The sequence below is a fragment of the Carettochelys insculpta genome, chromosome 2 (assembly GCF_033958435.1).
Source record: "Carettochelys insculpta isolate YL-2023 chromosome 2, ASM3395843v1, whole genome shotgun sequence".
In the NCBI taxonomy this organism is placed as follows: Eukaryota; Metazoa; Chordata; order Testudines; family Carettochelyidae; genus Carettochelys; species Carettochelys insculpta.
Window position 1 is genome coordinate 68,700,980 of NC_134138.1, and position 23,019 is coordinate 68,723,998.

A 23,019-nucleotide genomic window follows, 5' to 3' on the forward strand; every position below is an offset into this window, starting at 1 on the left:
ATGCATGAGTGGTGGGGAGAGGGGTTCGGAGGAGGATTTAAAGAGGCGGGGTCTCAGCAAAGGGGAGAGCCAGAACTGACAAGGTCTAATCAATCAGGGTGGAAATGGCCCATTATCGGTAGTATACATCCAGAGAGGAGAAAACAAGTCAGCTCAGTCAGGCGGAAGTAGCCCATTGTCAGATTGTAATGTGGGAGTGTGAACATCAAGAGCAGAGAAACTGCTTTTGTAATGGGTAACCACTCCCAGTCTCAGGATTAAACAGAAACTGGGAGTGGTTAGTCCATTAAAAAAGCAGTTTCTCTGCTCTTGACATTCACACTCTCACATTAAAATTTGACAATGGGACACATTCCCCCCAACTGAGATGACTTGTTTTCTCTTCTCTTGATGTATACTACTGATAATGGACCATTTCCATCTTGACCGATTAGATGTTCTTCTTCGAGTGGTCCCTGTGGGTGCTCCACAGTAGATGTCGGGCTCGCCCGGCGCCGCAGATCGGAATTCTTCTAGCAGTTTCCTCTGGATCACGTATGCGCCGATGTGCGCCACTCCCTCGCACGCCCCCGGTCATGTGTGCGATCCGGTCCCCGCCAGTTCCTTCTCAACTGCCAACGGCTGCAGACGGAATCCTCTCCGGCTCTAACGCCTGAGACAGATAAGACAGTTAATTCTACTTGTTAGCTCATTGTTTTTACTATTATACAAAAAAAAATAAAATAAAATAGTAAGAGAGAAGAGGAACGAAGGGGAGAGGAGCGGACAAAGAAGGCTGGTTAAGCCGTCCATTCCCCTAAAGGCCGTAAATGTTATTTGTTTGAAGAACGCAGTGATTAGCGGCTAAGTACCCTATTAACAGTAAAGACTCACCGGGATGTCTTCCTCGGGGTTTAAGAAGTGTGAGTCATGCTGCGAGGCTATGCCGGCCTCTGATGGGCATAGTAAGTGCATTCGTTGCCTGGGGGAGTCCCATGTTACCCAGAAGTGTTCGCACTGTTCTAAGCTTACAGCCAGGGCCAGGAGAGACAGAGAGATGAGGCTCAAAATGATCTTGTTTGATAAGGCCCTTCAGCCTGAGCCACCGGAGAAGCCTCACACAGAAGGGCCCTCTGGGTCGCACAAAAGGAAGGCGGCTTCTTTGACCCCCTCTGTGCAAAAGAAGAAGAAACTCTCCCCGGCTCGATCCTTGCCGGCGGTTTCAGCGAGCCGGATGAGCGGAACACAGAGCCCTGAACTGCGGGCTGATGAAAGCGGCAGCGCGGTCATGCACATGGCCGGGACTGGGCTTCCGACTATTCAACAGTTGGCACCGAGGGTGCCGCGGGTGCCAGCGCAGCAAGCACCGGAATCGGTGGCGCCACCTCACGTGGCACCAGCTCTCACGGCGCTGACAGCGCAGGGGCACCCAGCATGGGGCCAAACGGTGCCAGAGGAAGCTACCCGCGCGGCTCCGCATATGATGGCACTGAGCGCGGCACCAACAGAGGGGCCAAGATCCCTGGCACGGGAGGGGGCGGCGCCCACCCTGAAGGGGTGGGGGAAAGCTAGGGCCAAAACCCGGCACCTCAGTCCATCTCCAGACATGGCTGCGATGCCATTATCACCCAGCTCCACCCCCGAGATACACACGCCGTGTCGCCGGGCGGCAACTCCACTGGCCTGTTTCAGACCCCCCTCTCCATTCCTCCAACCACCTTCACTTTGGCTCAGGCCCCCATCACCCTTTTCGGGCATGGATCCCTACGAGTACTATCACACACCAGCTTCACCATTATCAGTGTCGTCACGGAGATCCCTCTCTCTCAGACATCATAGGTACACACTCCGATCGTGGTCCAGGTCTCCATCACCAGGCCCTTGTCCGTGTTGTTATGGCCGTCCTCATCATACTGAACACCAACATCGGAGGTCTAGATCCAGGGGCAGATCCCCACCCACTCCTCGCCAACACCCCCATATACACTCTCGCTCTGGGAGAGGAACGCAGTTGTCCCAGGGGGAAATAGGTCCAGAGTCCCGAGACTTTCCTTCACAGCCCACGAAGGAGCAAACATACCAGCGAACTCAGGAACCAGAGGCGTTGGGGGAGGTTTATCCTAGCGGCTCCTCCTCATCCTCCCCAGATGAGGCAGTTGTCCCCGGGGACATCTCCCCTCCGGATGACCTTAAACAATTCCAAGAGCTGTTCAAAAGAGTAGCATACGCTCAGGACATTCAAATAGCAGAGGTGCAGGAGAAGCATCATGAACTCCTGAAAAATTTGAGACCCCCAGCTTCATCTAAAATCGCTATCCCAGTGGACGAAGTCATTATGGAATCAGCCACTAACACATGGCAGACTCCAGCCTCTATCCTGCCTACGAATAAAAGGGCGGATAAGAAATACTTCATCCCAGCCAAGGGCATGGAATTCCTGTTTAGCCACCCACAGCCCAATTCTTTGGTGGTCGAATCGTCCCAACAGAGGTCAAAGGCGCCTCAGTATAGATCAGGGGGTCAGATAAAGATGCTAAGAAATTAGAACTGTTCGGCAGAAAGGCCTACTCCTCCTCTACCTTATTACTGAGAATGGCAAACTACACGGCACATTTATCAAACCATAACTTTGACAATTACTCTAGACTTACCTCTCTCATGGATTCCCTCCCGGAGGACAAGAAGCCAGTGTTGAAGGCGATCGTCCAGGAGGGCTACGCGGCCTCGCGAACGGGAGTTCAGATTGCCCTGGATGTGGCGGACACAGTGGCATGCTCAACAGCCGCAGCAGTGGTAATGCATAGGGAATCCTGGCTCCAGACGTCTGGTATCCCCAGAGATCTACAGGCAAAGATCATAGATCTTCCCTTCGACAAGCAAAAGTTGTTTGCAGAATCAACCGACTCGGTCCTCCACTCTAGCAAAGATTCGAGGGCCACACTTAAGACCTTGGGTATCTACACTCCTCCATACAACAAAAAGAAATTCTATCCTCAGCAAAGGCGCTACGCTTACTGACCACAACGAGCACAATATCAGCGAGGCTATGACCAAGGGCGCCATCAACAGCAGCAAAAGTATAGGGCCCTCAGGCAATGTTCTCAACAAAGTCGCACAACCTCGGGGCAAGCCCAGAGGCAGCAAGTTTGACGGGTATGTCGAGGACTGCACTATCAACACCATCTCTCAATGCCACTCTCACCTCATGTTCCATCATCACCTCAAACCATTCTACTCCCAATGGCAAAACATCACAACAGACAAATGGGTGCTGCAAATTATAGCCATGGGTTACACGATCTCCTTCCAGTCACTACCACCGACAAAACTTCACACCTGGCCTCTTCTCAGGTACCCTTCTTACGAGGTGAAGCTGAAGCAGGAGGTAGATCACCTCATGTTCATAGGGGCGGTGGAAAGAGTACCGGAACAATTCCAAGGAAAAGGTTTTTACTCACAATACTTCCTAACAGAGAAGAAAACAGGAGGCTGGAGGCCGATTTTGGACCTACGGGGCCTCAACCGATACTTGCGCAAGCAGCGCTTCCGGATGATTACAGTTGCCTCCATACTTACGGCACTGGACGATGGAGACTGGTTTGCAGCCATCGACTTACAAAACGCTTACTTTCATATAACAATCCACCCGGCACACAGACGCTTCTTCCGCTTCACGGTCGGCGGGGAGCATTTCCAATACAGGGTTCTTCCGTTCAGCCTATCCTCGGCACCCAGAGTCTTTACCAAAACCCTGGCAGTGGTATCAGCTTACCTGCACAGGCAGGGGGTGTTTATTTTTCCATATCTGGACGACTGCCTACTGAAAGGGGCCTCAAAGGCAGAGGTCCTACGCATGGTACGCATCACCACGAACAAGTTTACTTCGTTGGGCCTAGTTATCAACCTCACAAAGTTAAAGACCGAACCCACGCAAGATATAGAATTCATAGGGGCGTGTGCATAAACTCTATTGCATCAAGAGTATACCTGCCCGACGCCCACTTCCTCACCATCAAATCCTTGGTACAAGTCATGATGTACAGCCCCGCGGTGCCTATCCTAACATGCCTGCAACTGTTGGGGCACATGGCGGCCGCCACGTTTGTGGTACAGAATGCCAGGTTACACATGCGAAGCCTGCAACATTGGCTGGTGAGCGTTTACAGACCGGCAGCCCATACCATCCACAGGGTAGTATCGCCCACAACAGAGGTACAGAAGTCATTAGCGTGGTGGGCAGATCCCAAGAACCTGCTAGTGGGAGTACCCTTCCACCAACCACAAATTTCTATTTTTCTTACAACCGACGCCTCCCACATAGGATGGGGAGCGCACATTGTCAGCAAGGTGACGCAAGGGCTATGGTCCCCCGCAGAACAGACACTGCACATAAACATACTGGATCTCATAGCAGTGTTCAATGCGTGCAGACATTTTCGGAAATACCTGCACGGCAAAGTAGTCAGGATCAATACCAACAATACCTCCACCATGTTTTACATCAATCGACAAGGAGGAGCACGGTTCTATGCGCTATGTGCAGAAGCAGTCCAATTGTGGAACTGGTGCATTGCCAACAACATAACGTTGAAAGCCTCATACTTGCCCGGCGCCCAGAATGTGAAGGCAGATCAACTGAGCAGGCGCTTTGCACTCACGCACGAGTGGCAGATCCGCTCTGACCTGCTACGACGCATATTTCGCACCTGGGGGTTTCCCCAAGTCGATTTGTTTGCCACCCAACGCAACAAGAAATGCCCTGAGTACTGCTCCAGAGCAGGAATAGGGCGAGGGTCCCTGGGGGACGCCTTCATGATCTCATGGAAGGGCCCTCTACTCTACGCGTTTACCCCCACAACACTTATCCACAAGGTTCTGCAGAAAGCCAGAAGGGAGAGAGCTCGCATGATACTCATAGTTCCAACTTGGGACGGACAACAATGGTTTCCCCTGCTTCTGCGCATGTCGGATCATCCACCACTCCCCCTACTGGTAGCGCCGGACTTACTCACGCAGGCTCAGGGGTCCGTAGTGCACCCACACCCTCAGGGACTCCACCTACAAGCATGGTTAATCCATGGCTCAGCGCCTTAGAGAGCACGTGTACGGAGGGAGTAAGACAGGTCTTAGAGTGTAGCCGAAGGACCTCCACCAGGAGGACTTACGAACAGAAATGGACACGATTTACCACTTGGTGCTCTTCCAAGCAGTTAGCTCCTCTTGACGTCCCTATAACTGTAATTCTGGAATACCTGCTGGACCTCAAACGAGACGGGCTCTCTCTATCCTCGCTAAAGGTCCACCTCGCAGCTGTATCAGCTTTTCGGCACAAAGAGGAAGGGCCCACCATATTCGCCCATCCTATCGTCACAAGGTTGCTGAAGGGGCTGGTAAACCTGTACCCCCCTCGAAAACCGCTACCACTGTCATGGAGTTTGGACTTGGTACTCCACATGCTATCGGGACCACCCTTTGAACCATTAGCCACGGTACCCCTCCGACTACTTACCATGAAAATGACCTTCCTTCTTGCGATTACATCAGCCCGCAGGGTGAGCGAGCTCGCAGCAGTGATGGCAACGCTGCCCTGCACAGTATTCTCAAAGGAGGCGGTGATCTTACGGTTACACCCAGCCTTCGTTCCGAAAGTTTCCTCAGAGTTCCACATTAACGAACCAGTAGCATTCCCTCGTTTTACCCAAAGCCCTCACAGCTCCAGCAAGGAGGTGCTCCTGCATCTCCTAGATGTGAGGAGGGTGTTGGCCTTTTACATAGACAGAACTAAGCCCTTCCGGAAAACAGACAGGCTTCTGGTGTCTCTCGCTCCCAGGTCGGAAGGGGAAGGCCTCTCTTCCCAGAGAATTCCAAATCACATTGTGTCCTGCATAAAACTGTACTACGAGCTCCGAAAGACCCCTCTGCTAGGTCCGCCCAGGGCTCACTCCACCAGAGCGGTGGCGGCATCAACGGCCTTCTTCAAGGGAATCGCATTGAAAGACATTTGCAGAGCGGCGACTTGGTCATCTTACGACACCTTGGCCAAGCATTATGCCCTGCATCGGGTGTTCGATGAGGATACCCGTCTGTCGACAGCAGTCCTCTCAAGGGCAAGCTGCACATGACTTGAGTACACATCTCCTTACTTGGGGTTACTGCTGGGTAGTCACCTACTGTGAAGCACCCACGGGGACAACTCAAAGAAGAAAGAGAAGTTACTCACTTGTAGTAAAGGTGGTTCTTTGAGATGTGTCCCCGTGGGTGCTCCACTACCCGCCCGTCCTCCCTGCTTCGGATCTCTGTCCGGTGTTTTTCAGGAGCATCCGGGGCAGTTGGTCAAGGAACTGGCGGGGACCAGATCGCGCACATGACCGAGGGCGCATGAGGGATCGGTGCACATCGGCGCATGCGCGATCCAGTTGAAACTGCTAGAAGAATTCCGATCTGCGGCACCAGGCGAGCCCAACACCTACTGTGGAGCACCCACGGGGACACATCTCGAAGAACCATCGTTACTGCAAGTGAGTAACTTCTCTTTGTCAGCTCTGGCTCTCCCCTTTACTGAGACCTCCCTCTTTAAATCTTCCTCTGAACTCCCTCCCCTACCCCGTCCCCCCATGCATCTGATGATGTGGGTCTTTGCCCTCAGAAGCATATGCTCCAAAATATCTGTTAGTGTATAAGGTGCCACAGGACTTCTTGCTGTTTTTGAAGATAGAGACTAACACGGCTGCCTCTCTGATATGGTAACTTTTAACCACTAGCAGTGTGCTTGCCATTGCTCTCTGATAGAGAGAAAAGCACAGGCACTGGCCTTTTAAGCAGACTGGTTTGCTGGGGACATCACAGTGAAGATAACAAAGGTTTACAGCCTTAAAATCTCCCATCAGAAGGAAGTGAGATAACAACCTCCTCCAGGAGAGGTGATGGGGTGGGAGACTGAAACCTTTAAGTGGGTGCCCGTAAGGAATGACACATGGGTAAAGACAACTAACTGTGCTAACTACATATTCCCATACTAAACGTCTCATCCATTCAGTTTCTCAGGAAATTATTTTTAATACCGTGATCTTTCAAAAGATGATCTTCCAGAAGATCTCTTCTGGAAGATCTTCTTTTGAAAGAATAAGTGCACACGTAAAAAAGCAGATCAAAAGAGCAACCTGCTCTTTCAAAAGAGAGCATCCACACAGTCCCCAATCTTTGAAAGGACGGGACAGGGATTACAAAATCCAGCACCATGAGGACTGCTGTTTCAAACAAAGGACTCCCAAAGCATCTACACATGTTTTTTTTCTGAAATAACCTTTCTCCGAAAGGTGCTCTTGCTCATCTGGGAGAGGAAGAGGGCCTCCAAAGAATCGCTGCGTTCTTTCCGCTTGTTCTTTCGGAAGAGGGCCTGGTTTTCTGAAAGGACTTGCTAACGTAGACATAGCCTACAGGCTGAATGTGGGAAATTCATGGCGAAAGGAAATTGCCATGGTAAATAATTTAGTTGGGTGTTTTAACGGAATGGATAATTTTACAAGTCTTAAGAACATTTGCAATTTTGCATGCTGTGTCAGTGTTCAGAAAAAAAAACCAAAACTCTTGTTTGGAACAGTCTTGTCTTTGTGCATTTTGTATTTAAAGCAGTCACCTCAGGTAGCGAGTAACCTGAGTGCCAATGGGAGTTATTTGTCATGGTACAGTTGGACACATGCATTACAACTTTGAGGTTGGTTGTTGCTGGTGCTGCTAGTGATTTTGCCATTTTATAAAAACTCAAATATCCTCCCTAGTTAAAACAAGGTTTCCAAACTAGATGTACCAGGTATCTGCTCCAGTATGATAATTCTTTCTGTAATTTACTAGCTAGCATGTGAAAGAAAACCATCACTGGGAGTCAGAAAAATAACTACTGGTGAAGTAGACAATTCTGAGACATATGAACAAATAATTTGCAGAATAGAATATTCTCTCTATCCATTTACTTACTGAATACTTACCACTATGCTACCCAGAGATGAATATGGGAGGGTTCTGTAACTGCTGAATCAGAAGGGGAGTCACTTAAAATACATAGATGTGCTATGTCTCACACTGTCCTAAATGTCTTGTGTTCTCTTTTTCCTAATGCAGTATGACACTACAGGCACCACATTTATGGGGATTACCTTTCTGGAGAATGAAGCCTGTGGCCTCATTCTTCACATCTCAGTCAACGTGTTCATAAGCCCCTAGAAATACACTGTCTGCCATGTCTTGTTTAAATATTATGATAAACCTATAAATAGGTGAACACTGTTTTGACATGTTCATAATAGCTTTTGTTCTACATCTGTACCAATACATTGTCTTTTCTAAAAATTCAGCATTGCATGCTTTTTCCCTTTGTTGTTACATTTAATATGTTGAACAGAAGTATTAGACCTGGAATTAATATCTCTACCAAGAAATGAAATTGAGCTGGAAATATGTAACTTTTAATTTTTGACAAGGATGTTTTTGTAAAGTAAAAAGCTCTTTTTCCATGACAGGCAATATTAGTAGGCCTTTATTGGGTACTTTTTTTCCTTCAGTGAAAGTTGCTCCAGAAGTATTCAGCTGCATCACTGCTATCCCGCTGAGTGCCACTTTCATGTGGGACTTTTTTCAGTTGTTCTTTGTGCAGTGGAAGTTGTGTTAACACCAGATGTCAATCGCACAGCACCAGTGGATTTGCAAGATTAGAGGACAGGGGAAAAAAATGAAGATTATACACAGAGCACAATAGAGATTACTTATGGTAATGAATTGTATAATTTTTCTAGACAGATCTGGATTAATGTTTATCCCGGCAAGAGATTACTGTATGTCTGATTCTGGTTGTAAACACATATTATTAAACAGACGGTATATGTTCATAAAATGTAACTATCAGTGTTAACACACATGATTTATTATGTGCAAAGAGAAAAATTAACCTGCTCATCTGCTATACCCATAGACACACTATGGATTTTTGCATAAATTGGAGATCAGTTGCAGGCATCTGCTGTCTTTTAGAAAAGTAACTTCTGAAATGGCAAAAATTCTTCTCTCAACAGTTACAGCCAACCCACTCTGCAGACATCAATGGAGTTACACCAGCATAACTGAAAGATGAATAGCCTTATATATTTTATATGGGAAAAATAGCTTTTGTACTAGAGATGCCTACTGGCAGCATACAATAATGATAAAAGCTTTTAAATCCTTTTTGTTTTTCAGTGAAAAAGCAATATGTTCATATTCACAAACTATAACAAATGGTGTCCCAAATTAGATTTCCCAAATTACTCAGTCATATCAATGGTAAGAAAATAATAAATTGAGGATTTGTCCCTTTAAATTTTTAAAAAATAATTTGTGTTTTACTGAGTTTTAGTGGTACTCCTCATCATTTGCTTTCAAGTCCATTGTTGACCTCTGTTTTATAGACTCTGTTGGTGATCATGACTGCAACTAAAGTGTATCTTCACACTTTTAATAACATGTTGCATCCATAGTTTAATAATCACAGCTCATTCAATTATTTAATTTTGGATGACCAAAGGGGAAAAAAGATCTCTTTAAAAATATTCAGTGAATTCCAAAACATTTCTTCTTGTATTGAATAGACATAATAAGAAAGTATGTTGGTTTTCAGATTTAAAAAATTTTTTATAATCTATGTATACTATACAAGCAGTGTATGATAGCTAAATACCTTTGAATTACTGCTTTTTTAGAGTCCTACTCCTATTAATAATTGTTGATAATACCAGTGGCATGGTTTTCACTCCCCCTCTTAACTAGTACATCTAAACAGAGATTACAATAAATATGTTTCTGATGTTTTATTTTTAAATCCCTCTTTGAAATGTGAGAAACATGACTTGCCTCATTATTCCCATTGACTTCAGTGAGACTACTCAATATGTAACGTTACCCATGAACACAAGGAGAATGAGCCCTTAAAAACTTTTATAGGAATGTTGAAAAAGCGTGAGAATAATATAAATTACAATTTGATTTGACTGGATTAAAAATTATTATAACAATTAGGATAGATCTGACTTGCCATGTACACTGTAACACAGAAGTCACATCAATGCAAGTAAGTAGCTCTGAAATCTTGAATATGAACTTGGTTTTACTGATAAACTGCAAGCTAAAAAATTCAAAATAGATTTTTTTTTGTTTTTTGAAAAAATCAGACCAATGCTTAAAAACATTTATATTTCTTACATATGTATATTAGCAGCCCATTTCAGACAACTTAACTCTGGATTTTGTAATATTTTGTAAAGGCTGCAAAAAGTGAATGATGAATTGAGGGTTGTTAGGGGTTGAAAGAACTAAACAAATAGGAAATATTTATAGATGCTTGCATTCGAGCTCTTCCAATCAGTTTTAAACACAACCCATCATTTCTAGTCATTATGCGCTTTTGGATATATACCTGAAATCTTTATTACAGATGAGAATCATTTAGGAAGCCCAATTCAGGTGTATTATACTGCTTTAAAGTTTGTGCAGCGAAGCATTATATTTTGGGAGCTTATAAAATATATATTGTACTGTCTGTTCCCTTTGTTGTATGTTGGCAGACATATATAAGTCATTAATGTGACCTCCATCTTCCAAAGAGTAGTAAAGGTAAAAATGAAGACACATTTCTGTTATCAGTCTTCTATGGGTCGTAAGTTGAACTAACGTTATATTTTCCTTTCAAATACGCATAGTCTTGACATGGTGTTTAACAGTGTTAAGCTTATTGCTGCTGAGCTAAACATGTCTGAAGCGAACGATGACCCTCACGTCTTTGTAATGGCAAAATGTCTTCCTGATGTGATCCCACAGACTTGGAGCATTAAGTTAATTTTCCCCTGGATTTCTGAGCTGCGTCCTTTTTACCCCGCGGAAACCTTGTGAGGAATACAGCTTTTGACCGAATGACAGAGCATGGAGGGTGAAATTAGATGCATTAAATTAAAATATGACAAAAAAGCCTATCTAAATATTTGTCACAATGTTACTTATGCGGTGTAGTGTCCACTCCACAAAGTGAAAGCAGGCTATTGCTGGGACTTAATAGTCTGAAAAAAAATTGTAAACCATCCAGATTCCCTACAAGCTTTGAGAAGATAATTGAGGGTATGGTGTAAGATGTCATAGTTCCAAGTTTGGTGATCCTTCTGTCTAATCTCAGATTAGTTCTTTTCCTGTTTTTCTTTTAAATAGAATTAACCATTAAACAGTTTTTCTTTGTCCATGGCCATTTTTTGTGCCACTTGAACAAATAATGCTGATACTTTCTTCTAGCGGTTGTGTGATATGTTTGCTTGGTTAAGTTACAATATGAAAGAGAAACACCCCAACCCACCCCACCCCAAAAATTGCATTTTTAGGCTACACAAAAATTTTTCATTTTTAGAACAGAACTTACTAAAGAAAAATATATTATGCCAAGCTACCATATAAATATTTTTAGGAAAATGAGTGTACTCAGTATTAAAGTATGAGTGTACTCACTTAGTAGTAAATGTAGGAAGAGATCAAGTCAAATGATTTATTTAATTCATGTGCATTCATCAAAACAAGAAATTTTGTTGTTTTAAAAAAGAACTAAATATCAATATGGGCACTTTTTTTTTCATTTTGATTTGCGGTGTTAACAGTTTTTGGAAAAATAGGAGACTATGATAGTGTTAACCTGGCTACACAAAAATCCATGCTGTGTATGACAGTAGTAAAGCTTGTGATCCCTTGATCTTTGATTAGATCCAAGCTAGTAAATATCTTGTGATTAATCTGAATGAGTTGTTCCTCATGTGGTATAAATCACAGATGGATTGTAGAATCAGTTGCTTGTGAATATTTGTTTTAATCCATTCTAAAGCAGACTAGCTTTATATGGTCAAATCATATTCAGACCGCTACATATCAGTACTAAGGGAGGAAACTTGCATTTATGAATAGGAAAGTAGTCAGAATTAAAAAAAGGGAAAAATTAAGGTATCGCTTAAAATGTAACTCTACTATTTTTAAAATATAAAGTGAAACACGGTGCGTGCATCTCATAAGTTGTATGTAATTGTATGGAAAAAAAGTTACAAGCCATTCACTCTTGTACAGGTAGAAGAAGATCTGTAGATACACACATACTACAAACTATTTATTTGGTCTTTATCATTCTTCTGATCTTTAAAAAATGCTTGGTTAGAATGATAACATTCACAGAGTAAGCAGTGTTGAAACTCTCTATTCAGTTATCCTTTGCTATGGTCTGTTAGTATCCTAAATACTTAAATCTATTATAAATGTCTTCTCATACAGTTTACACTGATATGCAAAATCCTGTGTGAGAGAGCTCTTGCTATGACACTTTCATTATACATATCTAAGGATTTTCTATAGAAAAGAGATTTCCAAAGGTCACATATAACATTATACGGTTGATAGGAAAATATTTTGCTGTGTAGTAAAAGCACCGCAATTATCTTATTTCTCATAATCGCTACAGTGAGTCTTTTGAGCACAGACGTGTGATAAGATTTAACCTGCCAATATATGTGAAGAACTTGCTCTACAGTACATTTTATATTGATTGAAATGAAATATATATATATATATATATATATATTGATGTGTGTATTTGTAATTAAATGTTTGTGAGTTGCTATCATAACAAATTCCCATTTCTCTTTTAACAGGAGGATCGGGGAACCCCCATTAATAAATGGTTGGATTCCTTTCATTGGAAAGGGCTTAGAGTTTAAGGAAGATGGTCACAAATTCTTGCTATCTCAGCAACAAAAATTTGGAGATGTTTTCACTGTACACCTTGCTGGTAAGAAGCATTTTACTATTTCTCATGATTTTTCTCTCAATGAAGTTAATTAGTAACATTTTATATTTTTTATTTAGAACTGTATTCATTGAAAAACCTTTATTTATACTCACTACAGTTCCAAGTTCTAGAGCCACATGACCAACAAAAAGATCTTTGGAAGTAAAATATTTTAAATACGTTATATATAATCAAAATTATAATTATGTATACATGCACATATATTTGTATTCATCTCCACACGTGCATATACAATGGGAGTGTTAATATATACACACACATTATGCCAGCAGATATAGTATAGGTAGATAGACTATTTACTATAGATTGTGTTCTCTCTAATAGCGGGAACTGTTATCATCTTGTTACTGCACAGGAAAATCTTAGATCAAATTTAGAAAACACTCATAAAAATGGTATGGAATATATTTTTACTGAGTTCTGCATCTGGGTTGACAGGAGCATTAGGAAGTGAGTGACACATTGACTCATGGATAAAATCAGGATTAGAACATGTAAACTTCCTGCCTAACTGTATATCCAGACAATGGCATAATAATAGCATCTGAGATAATGATCTGAAATACAGTGATCTGTGTGTTTTATATTTTCTTAATTTTAGGCTTAATCCTGCACTTTCTTACAGTCACAAAAGTCAGCTTGATTTCATTTGTTAACTTTGAGGTACAGGAATGCAGCCTCTGATACTTTTCTTTATATGTTAAAATATGTAGGTAGATAGACTAAGATATTTAATTGTTCTTTGTCTTCTCTAACTTCTTTGATCATAGTTCAAATAACTTACTATGAAGACACTCTCATTTTTTTTCTAGCATTCCCATATTTTTGAGAAGTTTCAGGCCAAAGTGTGAACTTAAGTGTGCTCTATATTCTCACATCATCAGGGAAAGATTATTTGTCTTCGATATTAAAAATTTTAAATTAAAAAAAACATTTTCAAGCAATTTCAAGTTATCAAATTACAAACAGAATACTAATTTTTCAATGCTTTCTCCCTGTTAACCAAAGATTCCTAAATTCTAGATGTGCAATTTTACAAGCTGTTAGTTTTATTATCTTTCATTCATTCATTTTGCTGTTTTGAAACTTAAAAGAAGTTCTTTCATTTAGAAAGTGACTACAGCACATGCATAGAAGCTACTTTTGGTGACATACAATCTGTACTATTATTAAGGTACTCTCAGTCTATAAAATAATGGCTCCTTCTGGAGGCAGATTATTAATAATTCAAAGTAATTGGGTACAGGTGCACTTCAGAAGAAGTGGGTCTGTCCCACAAAATCTCACCTAATAAATTATTTTGTTGGTCTTTAAAGTGCTACTTGACTGCTTTTTTTTCAGAAGTTGTGTGTCAATGGGACATTTCTTTCTCCCTTTCTCGTGTTTTAATAAAATAATAGCATAGTGATTTGTTACAGTGATCTGTGACTGAGATTTAAATTAATGAATCACATCTCACTGTGAGGATAAAAATTCTGCTTTTAATCCGACTTCTCATCCCTCGATATTGTACAGAGAGATTCGCTGATCAACCCATTATGTGGTTAAAGTAGTGAGGTAAATGAAGTTAGTTCTGCAACCAAATTTGTTCTTGTTTTGGAATATACCAAGTTTTGTGAATTTATGTCACAACCATGATATTACTTTAACCTCATTTTCCATCATTCAGTTTTAAAAATTAGTGCTGAGTTCATTAAAAAGATAAGCCTCATGTTGTTGGGGGTTTTTTGTTTCATTTTCTTTGGGGCTTTTTTAAACTCAGTACTTCATATCTTGACCTTAGATGCCAAGGCACACTGGATTTCATGATGTCTCAGTTATTTGACAAAGATGATGTTTGTATGTGCAGAAAACAGAGCTTCCCCTGTTGTATATGTAGTATCATTACTTCACTCCCCTGATGGGTGAATGAAGGTCTTGTCAAAAAATTTTATCAATATAGATTGTTCTAATTATCAGTTCTCAAAGTAGTTCATTTGGAAAATGTGGAACGATGTTTGGAGTTTCTGGCATTGCCCCGTACCGGCAATGCGATTTCACTGATTGTACTTTCCCATGTGATGAGAAAATGATTGTCATTCCGAAAAGTCACAAGGGACATGGATGTCATCTTAATACAGAAATTAAAAAGCACATCTTTCTATGAGAAACAATGTAAATTCCTGACCTGTCGCAGAAAATAGTTCTCTAATTGGTTTTGTGTGGTGGTGCAGCAGAATCGTTTTCCCCAAACGTCATACTGGCGAAGCACTACTGTACATCATTGTCAACAGTTCGGCAAAATCTTCCTAATAAGAGGACGATTACGTAAATATGATAGTCTTTAAAAAAAAAGTTGTTTGTATATGATAGTACTTATGAACCCAACCTTTTTACTTAATAAGGATCAAGAACAAAAAGACAGCCAACTAGGTAAGAACTTTAAGATCCCTGAAAAGTCTTTTCATTGTTTTTCATGGTACGGCTTCATCTAGTTTTACTGATACATGATTAGAAACCATACTGAAGGTTGTAATAGTACATTTTTTCTAACCAATCTCAACTTTTAAAAAAGATAATCTACATTTTATAGTTGTTATACTAAGTACATTTAGCCTTTTTAAAAACACTCGTATATTTTTAAAAAATTAGTTTACATATATGCCATTAAAAACCTTTCAATCCAAAAACAGATGAAAAGTTATTTATATTAATTATTTAAGCACTGTAGTCCATTGTAAACATCATTTTAATAACTTACACCGTTATGTATCATGTGAAATGCTTGTCATTCATAATTAGCATTAAAAAGGCTCAATGTTCATTAAAAGAATAATTTCTTAACTATCATACAAATACTGATTTCTGTTCTAGGATTCACCAGCAGTTGACAATTTTCATATCTTCTACATCAGTGTTTTGTTCTGAGGAGATAGTGAAAGCTGAACAGAGATATTTTAGGCATTCTTCGTAGTGGCTATAATAAAAGCTGAAGGATTGGAAAGAGAAGTACAGTCCTGTCCACAGACAGATTGGGAATCTGAGGGCTTTTACAGGAACAAGTTAAATATTCACCAATATTTATTTGTTGTTATGCTATTAAATAGAAGAGTTGACTGAGCTTATTAAGCTAGAAGGAACTTGAGTATGACTTTATTGTACAGGCGTCTTCTCAAATGGTTGTGGAAAAGGATTTTTAGTGTCCACAGACATTACTGAACAGTTGCAAAGGACTTTTAAATTGTCACAATGGATTCTGTGTAAATGGATCTAATATTTAAAGCCCACTAGATTGGAAAGCTTGTGATCTGTTATCCTGAACTTCTTAGCATATTTGAGAATTAGCTCCTACAGCTAGTCAGAGGGAAGCTGTGATGAGCACCAAAATTTTGGATTCTTTGTTTGGTTCACTTCTCAGAAGCAGCTCCTGAGGGTAACTGCAGAGGGAGGGTATTAGGGGAAATATCTAATAAAGTGCTGAATAATGATTGGAATGTGTAGGAAGGCCTATATTTATTAGTGCTTGTTACCAATAATATGTAGACACTTCCCTGTAGAAATGAGAACAGAGCCCAACAGGGATTTAAAATATTAAAAAAGAGAGAGAGACATTTAATTACCTCACTTAAAACTTTTTCTTACAATTCTAGTGTTATTGACAATAACTTAGGTGAAATCAATTCAGCTTTAGTGGTTGGCTTTAGATCCCAAAATGCTGCTGATGGCTCCTCTGTAGCAGAAAAGATATTGTTACATAATTGTACCAGGTAACTAACAATATGTTGCAGACAAAAGGTAATGTATTTTTACTGAGCTTGGTACGGTTTAAGATATTTCTTTCTCACTTTGTGTGGAACCAGTACAGCTACAACACGGCATACAACTATGTTACAGTGCCGAACAGGCTGTTAAATAGATATAGCCACGTAGTTCTGTGTGCAAGCAGGACTGAAATTACTAACAGTTCCAGTTGCTAGACACACTTCAACTATTTTCTAGCCACAACCAGTGACTAATAGGTTTTGCTCTTTAGAAAGAAATAAAATCTGAAGTTTTGGGTGTAAGGTCTCTGAGAGATAACATAATTTGAACAATTTTTTTAAAGCAGAATTCTTTGCCTTCCCTACGTATGGATTAAACATCCCTCATCAGAATTTTGTAAATAACATAACAGATTTTTTGTGTCATAGACTTTTATAATTTCTTAACATTTGGGCAGTGATATGTCTGAATTTCACTTTATAAAATTGAATTATATTTTGGCCTTTTTATTATCTGGATACATGTAAAAATAATGGAAATGTTCATGTGTGGCACACCCCTAATCATAGAAAATTCTGAGCAAAGACTTTTCTTTCTAAAAGTTTGTAATTACACTAACATTGAGTAAATGTTGTTCTAAGATTATTTATTAAAATGATGCTGTTTTCTTGTAAAATCGTTTGCTTAAAATCATGTTGCTTATTAAAAAAAATCAGAATTGATGTGCGTTTTGCTCACTGACTGCTTAAAGATCACCAAGAAACTTGTATTTTGCATGTGATATAAGCAGATGGTGCACAGATGGTTTAAATTAATATTAATTAAAAAATCTTAACTTAAATTGTTTACCCTGTAATTTCAAAGTTGGAAAGCTAGCTAACGTCTTTAGGGTTAATAGCGCTCCAGTCTACTTATGAAAAATCACTCCCCAAAGGTTTTTATTCCCAGCACTGGATCCAAAAGATGAGGGCCTGACTATATGGGCTGTCAGTAAGAAAACATGTAAGAGCTGGTGTGGGAAGAGTGCTGCAGGTTGGCAACACTCAGATCTCCAACAAGGATTGTGGAGAAGTTAAAAGGTTAAAAGAGTACTTACGCTGGAAGTGAAAATGCATTCATGTCCTGCAGCGTAGTAAAGGAGACCTTTTATCTAGCAATTGGAGCAAAGACAGGAAACCTCAGTTCTGCTCCTGACTCTGCTAATAAGCCTGCTGTGGTTATTGTTAGAAGAAGCAAGGAAGTAACTCTGAGATCCTATTATCACATTTCAAAAGTAAATTACATTTAGATAAAACAATGAGTAACTTAAAGACACTCAAAAGTGTTTCTTTGACAAAGACCTTGGACAGACTTCTGCCTTGATATGTACCTTATGTAACCCCCTTGATTTCACAGAAATGTCACAATCAAAAGGTGCTTATAATTACCGCACCATGGTACAGGTTGAATCTCTCTAGTGTGGCACTCTCTTGTCCAGCAGCACCTGTAATCTGGAATGATTTTGGTTAGCCAGATACCCACTTATCATGGGTGTGGCCAAGTTTCCCATAGCAGTAACCAGAGACACTGGGACCTCATACGAGGGTGAGTGAAGTCTCTGTTCTACAGCCTTAGCTGAGAGCTAGCTGGCCTTTAGCTCATGTGGTAGGGCACAGGGCTTTATTCCCTATGATTGCAGGTTCAGTCCCTGGTGCTGGCAACCCAGGTCTGTTAGTGTTACACCATGATTCTGTAAAGTTTATTTATAGCCCCCAGTCCTGGCTGTCAGTGTTCTGTGCTGTTATTCAGCTGTAAAGTGCCCCTAAAAATCTTCAAAGAGCCCAGTAAGCAGTGGAAGTGTTGGTAATGCTTAAAAAATATTGAACTCCTGTGGTCCAGCAAATTCTCTTGTTCGGCACTGGTGCAGTCCCAGACTAAAGAGGTTCAACCTGTAGATGAAGCTACAGTGAGTACATGAAACAACTTTGGAATTTCACTAACCATTATGTGGTACCAAGGGGTAATTGCTGACTTTTTATATAGTGGCTTGTTTATATACACAGGGTCAAATTCTGTCCTCTGTTACACATGTGCAGCTGCAATAAAAGTCAAAATGAATTTCACCTAGTCAGCAGATCAAAATCAGCCCTTAAACCACATGAAGATTTTTCCTTTCCTTCTTTTTATATTGTGGACATTTCACTGAATATATATACATTTTAATAAGTGCTTTTTTTAAATGAGTGCCTGTCCCCCAAGTTTCACAAACCTTTATTGTAAATTTCAACTTAATGTTGACCCATGTATATTAAATTCAGATTTAATGTTATTTTGGGGGTATTGTATCTCATAATCATTACAAATGGTCAGCAATTTGACTCAACAGAATATTCTTTACCCGTACTTGACCTTCAGTGAAAATAAGTTACAAATTTAACCTTTAAATATACCCTAAAAAGGTCTCACACAGGCTGCGTCTACATTACAGCGATCTTTCGAAAGAAGTTCTTCTGGAAGATCTTTTCCAAAAGAACTTATTTCGAAAGAGCGCATCCGCACACAAAAAAAGCAGACCAAAAGAGTGATCTACTCTTTCGAAAGAATGGGCCAGGGATTGAAAAAATCAGGCACCATCGGGACTGCTCTTTAGAAAAAAGAGGTCCCGTGGAGCATCTACGCGTTGAAACGGGAGTGGAAGAGTGCTTTCAAAAGGAGTGCTGCATTCTTTTGGTTTAGTTTCTGAAGAATGCTTTTTGTATGTAGACACTTGGCTGGATAGTTCAAAAGAGCCCCCTTCTTTCAAAAATATTTTGAAAGAACTTGCTAGTGTAGACGTAGCCACAGAAAAATGAAAAGAGCATTTTAGAAAGAAGTAAACAATGTAAATTCTCTCTCTAATGTTGCTATCAGCTCAGGACTATCTCTTTTAATCACAGATGTACAAAAGGGTGCTATGTTGCTAGTGCAATCTGTGTGGTTATATTGGGGTTTCCTTCTTTGAGGTTAGTTTAAAATCAAGATAGGTCAGCATACTCCCACAAAAACAAGGAGAAGTCCTGTGGCACCTTGTAGACTGACAGATTTATTGGAGCATAAGTTTTTGTGGGCAAAGACCCACTTCCATACTCCCCCAAAATACTTTTCCATTGTTTTAAAATGATGGTATAGTGCACAGCAAGCAATTTTTCTAAATAAATCACAGGGTTATCTTCTGTTGATGCTATAATAAAACTGCATCATCCTGTTAATTTTTTTTAAGGGGCAGTGAAATGTGGAAGAAGAAAACAAGACTGAAAATGTATTTTTGTTGCCATGTTTTCTTTGGGCTATGGGCAGCATCACAGGCCTTTGTGCAGGTGTCCTCTGTGCTTATGGTAACCTGCATTGATTTCAGTGTATTCTGTAGAATCATGGAAGTGTAGGTCACCTAGTTGAAAGGCCATGTAGTTCAGCCCATTACACTGAGGCAGGACCAAGTATATTGGCAAGGTACACAGAGATTATTGTATAATTGAAGTCTTGGTTACTGCAATTAACCTGGTCTAACTAATTTATTCTCTTCTGCTTGAATAAAAGCAGCATGTTAGCATATTTCCCGCTTCAGCCCCTCTCAAACTACTGATGTATTGCCCTTCCATAGGGAATTATTTGTTTGTTCCTTTTTTTTTATATTAAAAGTCATCTAATGATGTGTAGTTTTCAAAGTGCTTTTGTAATGCATGATAAAACTATATTGTATTTTTATGAGGTAAGCTAGTTTAGTAGATGAAAACAAGGTCTCTGGCTTTTTATAAAAAAGTTAAGATCTCTCTTTTTCAAATTAACTTTTGAGACTTTCTGTGTGCTTCTCACTTGAAACACAAGAAGGGGAAATGGCTTAAATTAACACTTGATATTATCGTCATTATATCATAATAGCAGTAGTATCACAAAAGGTGCTAATCTGTGTATGTGCTTCTTTTTCTTCTGTTCAGGTAACTACATTACCTTTATCATGAACCCATTCCACTTCGCTTATGTGGTCAGAAATAGCAAGCAACTTGAATTTAAAGAATATGCTCTTAAAGTGGCATCAAATGTTTTTAACTTTCCTCCTTTGACAAATTCTGCAAAGGAAGAGATGCACCGACTTTACCAGTACCTGCAAGGCGAATCTTTGAACATAATTTTCGACCACATGATGAAAAATCTCCAGCATCTATTTGAATGGGAATGTTCACAAGCAACAGATTGGAAAACAGAAAAAATATACAAGTTCTGCAGCTTTCTAATGTTTGAAGCCAGTTTTACAACACTATATGGAAGAAATCCTGCTGCAGATGGCCACAATGTTATTAGTGAAATCAGAGACAAATTTGACAAGTTCGATGCCAACTTTCCCTATTTAGCTGCAAACATACCCATTGAGTTGCTAGGAGCTACCAAGAAGGTTCGGAAGGAGCTTATACATCATTTCATTCCTCAGAACATGGCAAAATGGATGGGAGGGTCAGAAATCATCCAAGCCAGAAAAGATGTATTAGAGAAATGTGAGCGTCTCCAAGATTATGACAAAGCAGGTAGGAAACTTATGAATGATTGCTTGCCTAAAATACAATAATTTACTTTAGACTTTTGAAATAAAAAGGCAAAATGGCGACCTTGAAAATTTTTATGTTCTTTCTAATTGGCTAATGATAAAATGTTTTAGTCTGAAACAACCATCAATGATAATTGATTTTTTTTTTGGCTGAGGTGGTAAAACAAGATACTTAATGGTGATAATGAGAGAGATTACAACTGAGTTGCATTTAGTTCCTTTCCTTCCCCCCCTTCCCCCCCCCACCCCACCATTACATTTCAAACTATTCTCATTAAGCAGAAAATTAGACTTCAGAAGCCTATTGGTCCTCATTAGCATTCACTGATCCTTGGCTGGGTCTGTGTCCTAACATCTTTTAATTAGCACACTGCAAATCTAATCAGTGTAATAAAACGCTATTAATCTTCCTTTTCACTTATTTTCTCCCAGCACATCATTTTGCCTTCCTGTGGGCCTCTGTGGCAAACACAATTCCAGCTACATTCTGGGCCTTGTATTATCTTCTGTTGCACCCAGAAGCTCATGCAGTGGTGCGTGACGAAATTGACCATTTTCTACAGTCAACAGGTCAAAAGAAAGGGCCTGGCTATAACATCCTCCTCACCAGAGAACAATTGGACAGCCTGGTCTACCTAGGTAATTTATTTTTATCTGTTGTGAAGAAAAGAGTGTATCTTTTTGCAAACTCCGTTTATCACTCATTTCTGTTTACTGAGAAGGTGGAGGACACAGCTGCTTAATTGACATAATAACACCCATTTACATCAATTATAAATTATGTAGTTTATAGCTGAAGATACTCTCATTGCATGTAAACATTAAAGCCTAGGTAATTAACTATGCAAAGTATGCAAAAGGCTAAATTGAAGCTTTGCAATTATTTGAAAAAAGTTTATATGCCTATTAAGTTGTTTGATTCTGAGCATCTGCCGAAGTACTAACGCATTTCAGATACTTTTGTAGCATATTGCCAAGAAAGGCCTTCTCCTGAACCAAATAAAAATAGTTAGGAAAATCAATTTGTCCTCAAAAGCCGCGTCTACACGAGCTGGCTACTTCGAAGTAGCCATGCCAACTTCAAAATAATGCCCGCCACGTCTACACGTGGCGAGCGCTATTTTGAAGTTGAAATCGACGTGAGGCGGCAAGACGTCGAAGTCGCTATCCCCAACAGGAGATGGGAATAACACCCTACTTTGACGTTGAATGTCGAAGTAGGGCACATGTAGTCAATCTGCGTCCCACAACATTGAAATAGCGGGGTCCGCTATGGCGGCCATCAGCTGAGGGGTTGAGAGACGCTCTCTCCAGCCCCTGCGGGGCTCTATGGTCACCGTGTGCAGCAGCCCTTAGCCCAGGGCTTCTGGCTGCTGCTGCTGCAGCTGGGGATCCGTGCTGCATGCACAGGGTCTGCAACCAGTTGTCGGCTCTGTGGATCTTGTGCTGTTTAGTGCAAGTGTGTCTGGGAGGGGCCCTTTAAGGGAGCAGCTTGCTGTTGCCCTGGAAGTGCTAGTCCACCCTGTGACCCTGTCTGCAGCTGTTCCTGGCACCCTTATTTCGATGTGGGCCGCTTTGGCATGTAGATGCTCCCCTGCAGCGCCTACTTCGATGTAGTGCTGCCCAACGTCGACTTTGAATGTCGACGGCACCAGCCCTGGCGGATGTGTAGACGCCATTCATCGAAATAACTTATTTCGATTTCACTACATCGAAATAAGCTATTTCGATGTAGCATCCCCGTGTAGACGTAGCTAAAATGTGTTATTTCCAAAAGCAGTTTCACCCTTTCAGATCTTAAAAAAAATGCTGTTTATGTTTGTTTTATTTTAAAGCAGCCTCAGGTGTGTGATTCCTAAGCAAACACAAGCAGACACACCTTTGCAAA

General features: G+C 40.7%; 1 protein-coding gene across 1 annotated transcript in view; it reads left to right on the plus strand.

Annotated features, from left to right (window-relative positions):
• The window catches only part of CYP7B1 (cytochrome P450 family 7 subfamily B member 1), a 197,944-nt gene that overhangs the window by 154,586 nt on the left and 20,339 nt on the right, over window positions 1–23,019 (plus strand). The window contains exons 2-4 of the mRNA XM_074987135.1: window positions 12,675–12,811; window positions 20,527–21,111; window positions 21,564–21,770. Coding sequence (XP_074843236.1) covers window positions 12,675–12,811; window positions 20,527–21,111; window positions 21,564–21,770 — 929 coding nt within the window. The remainder of the gene's footprint in view (window positions 1–12,674; window positions 12,812–20,526; window positions 21,112–21,563; window positions 21,771–23,019) is intronic.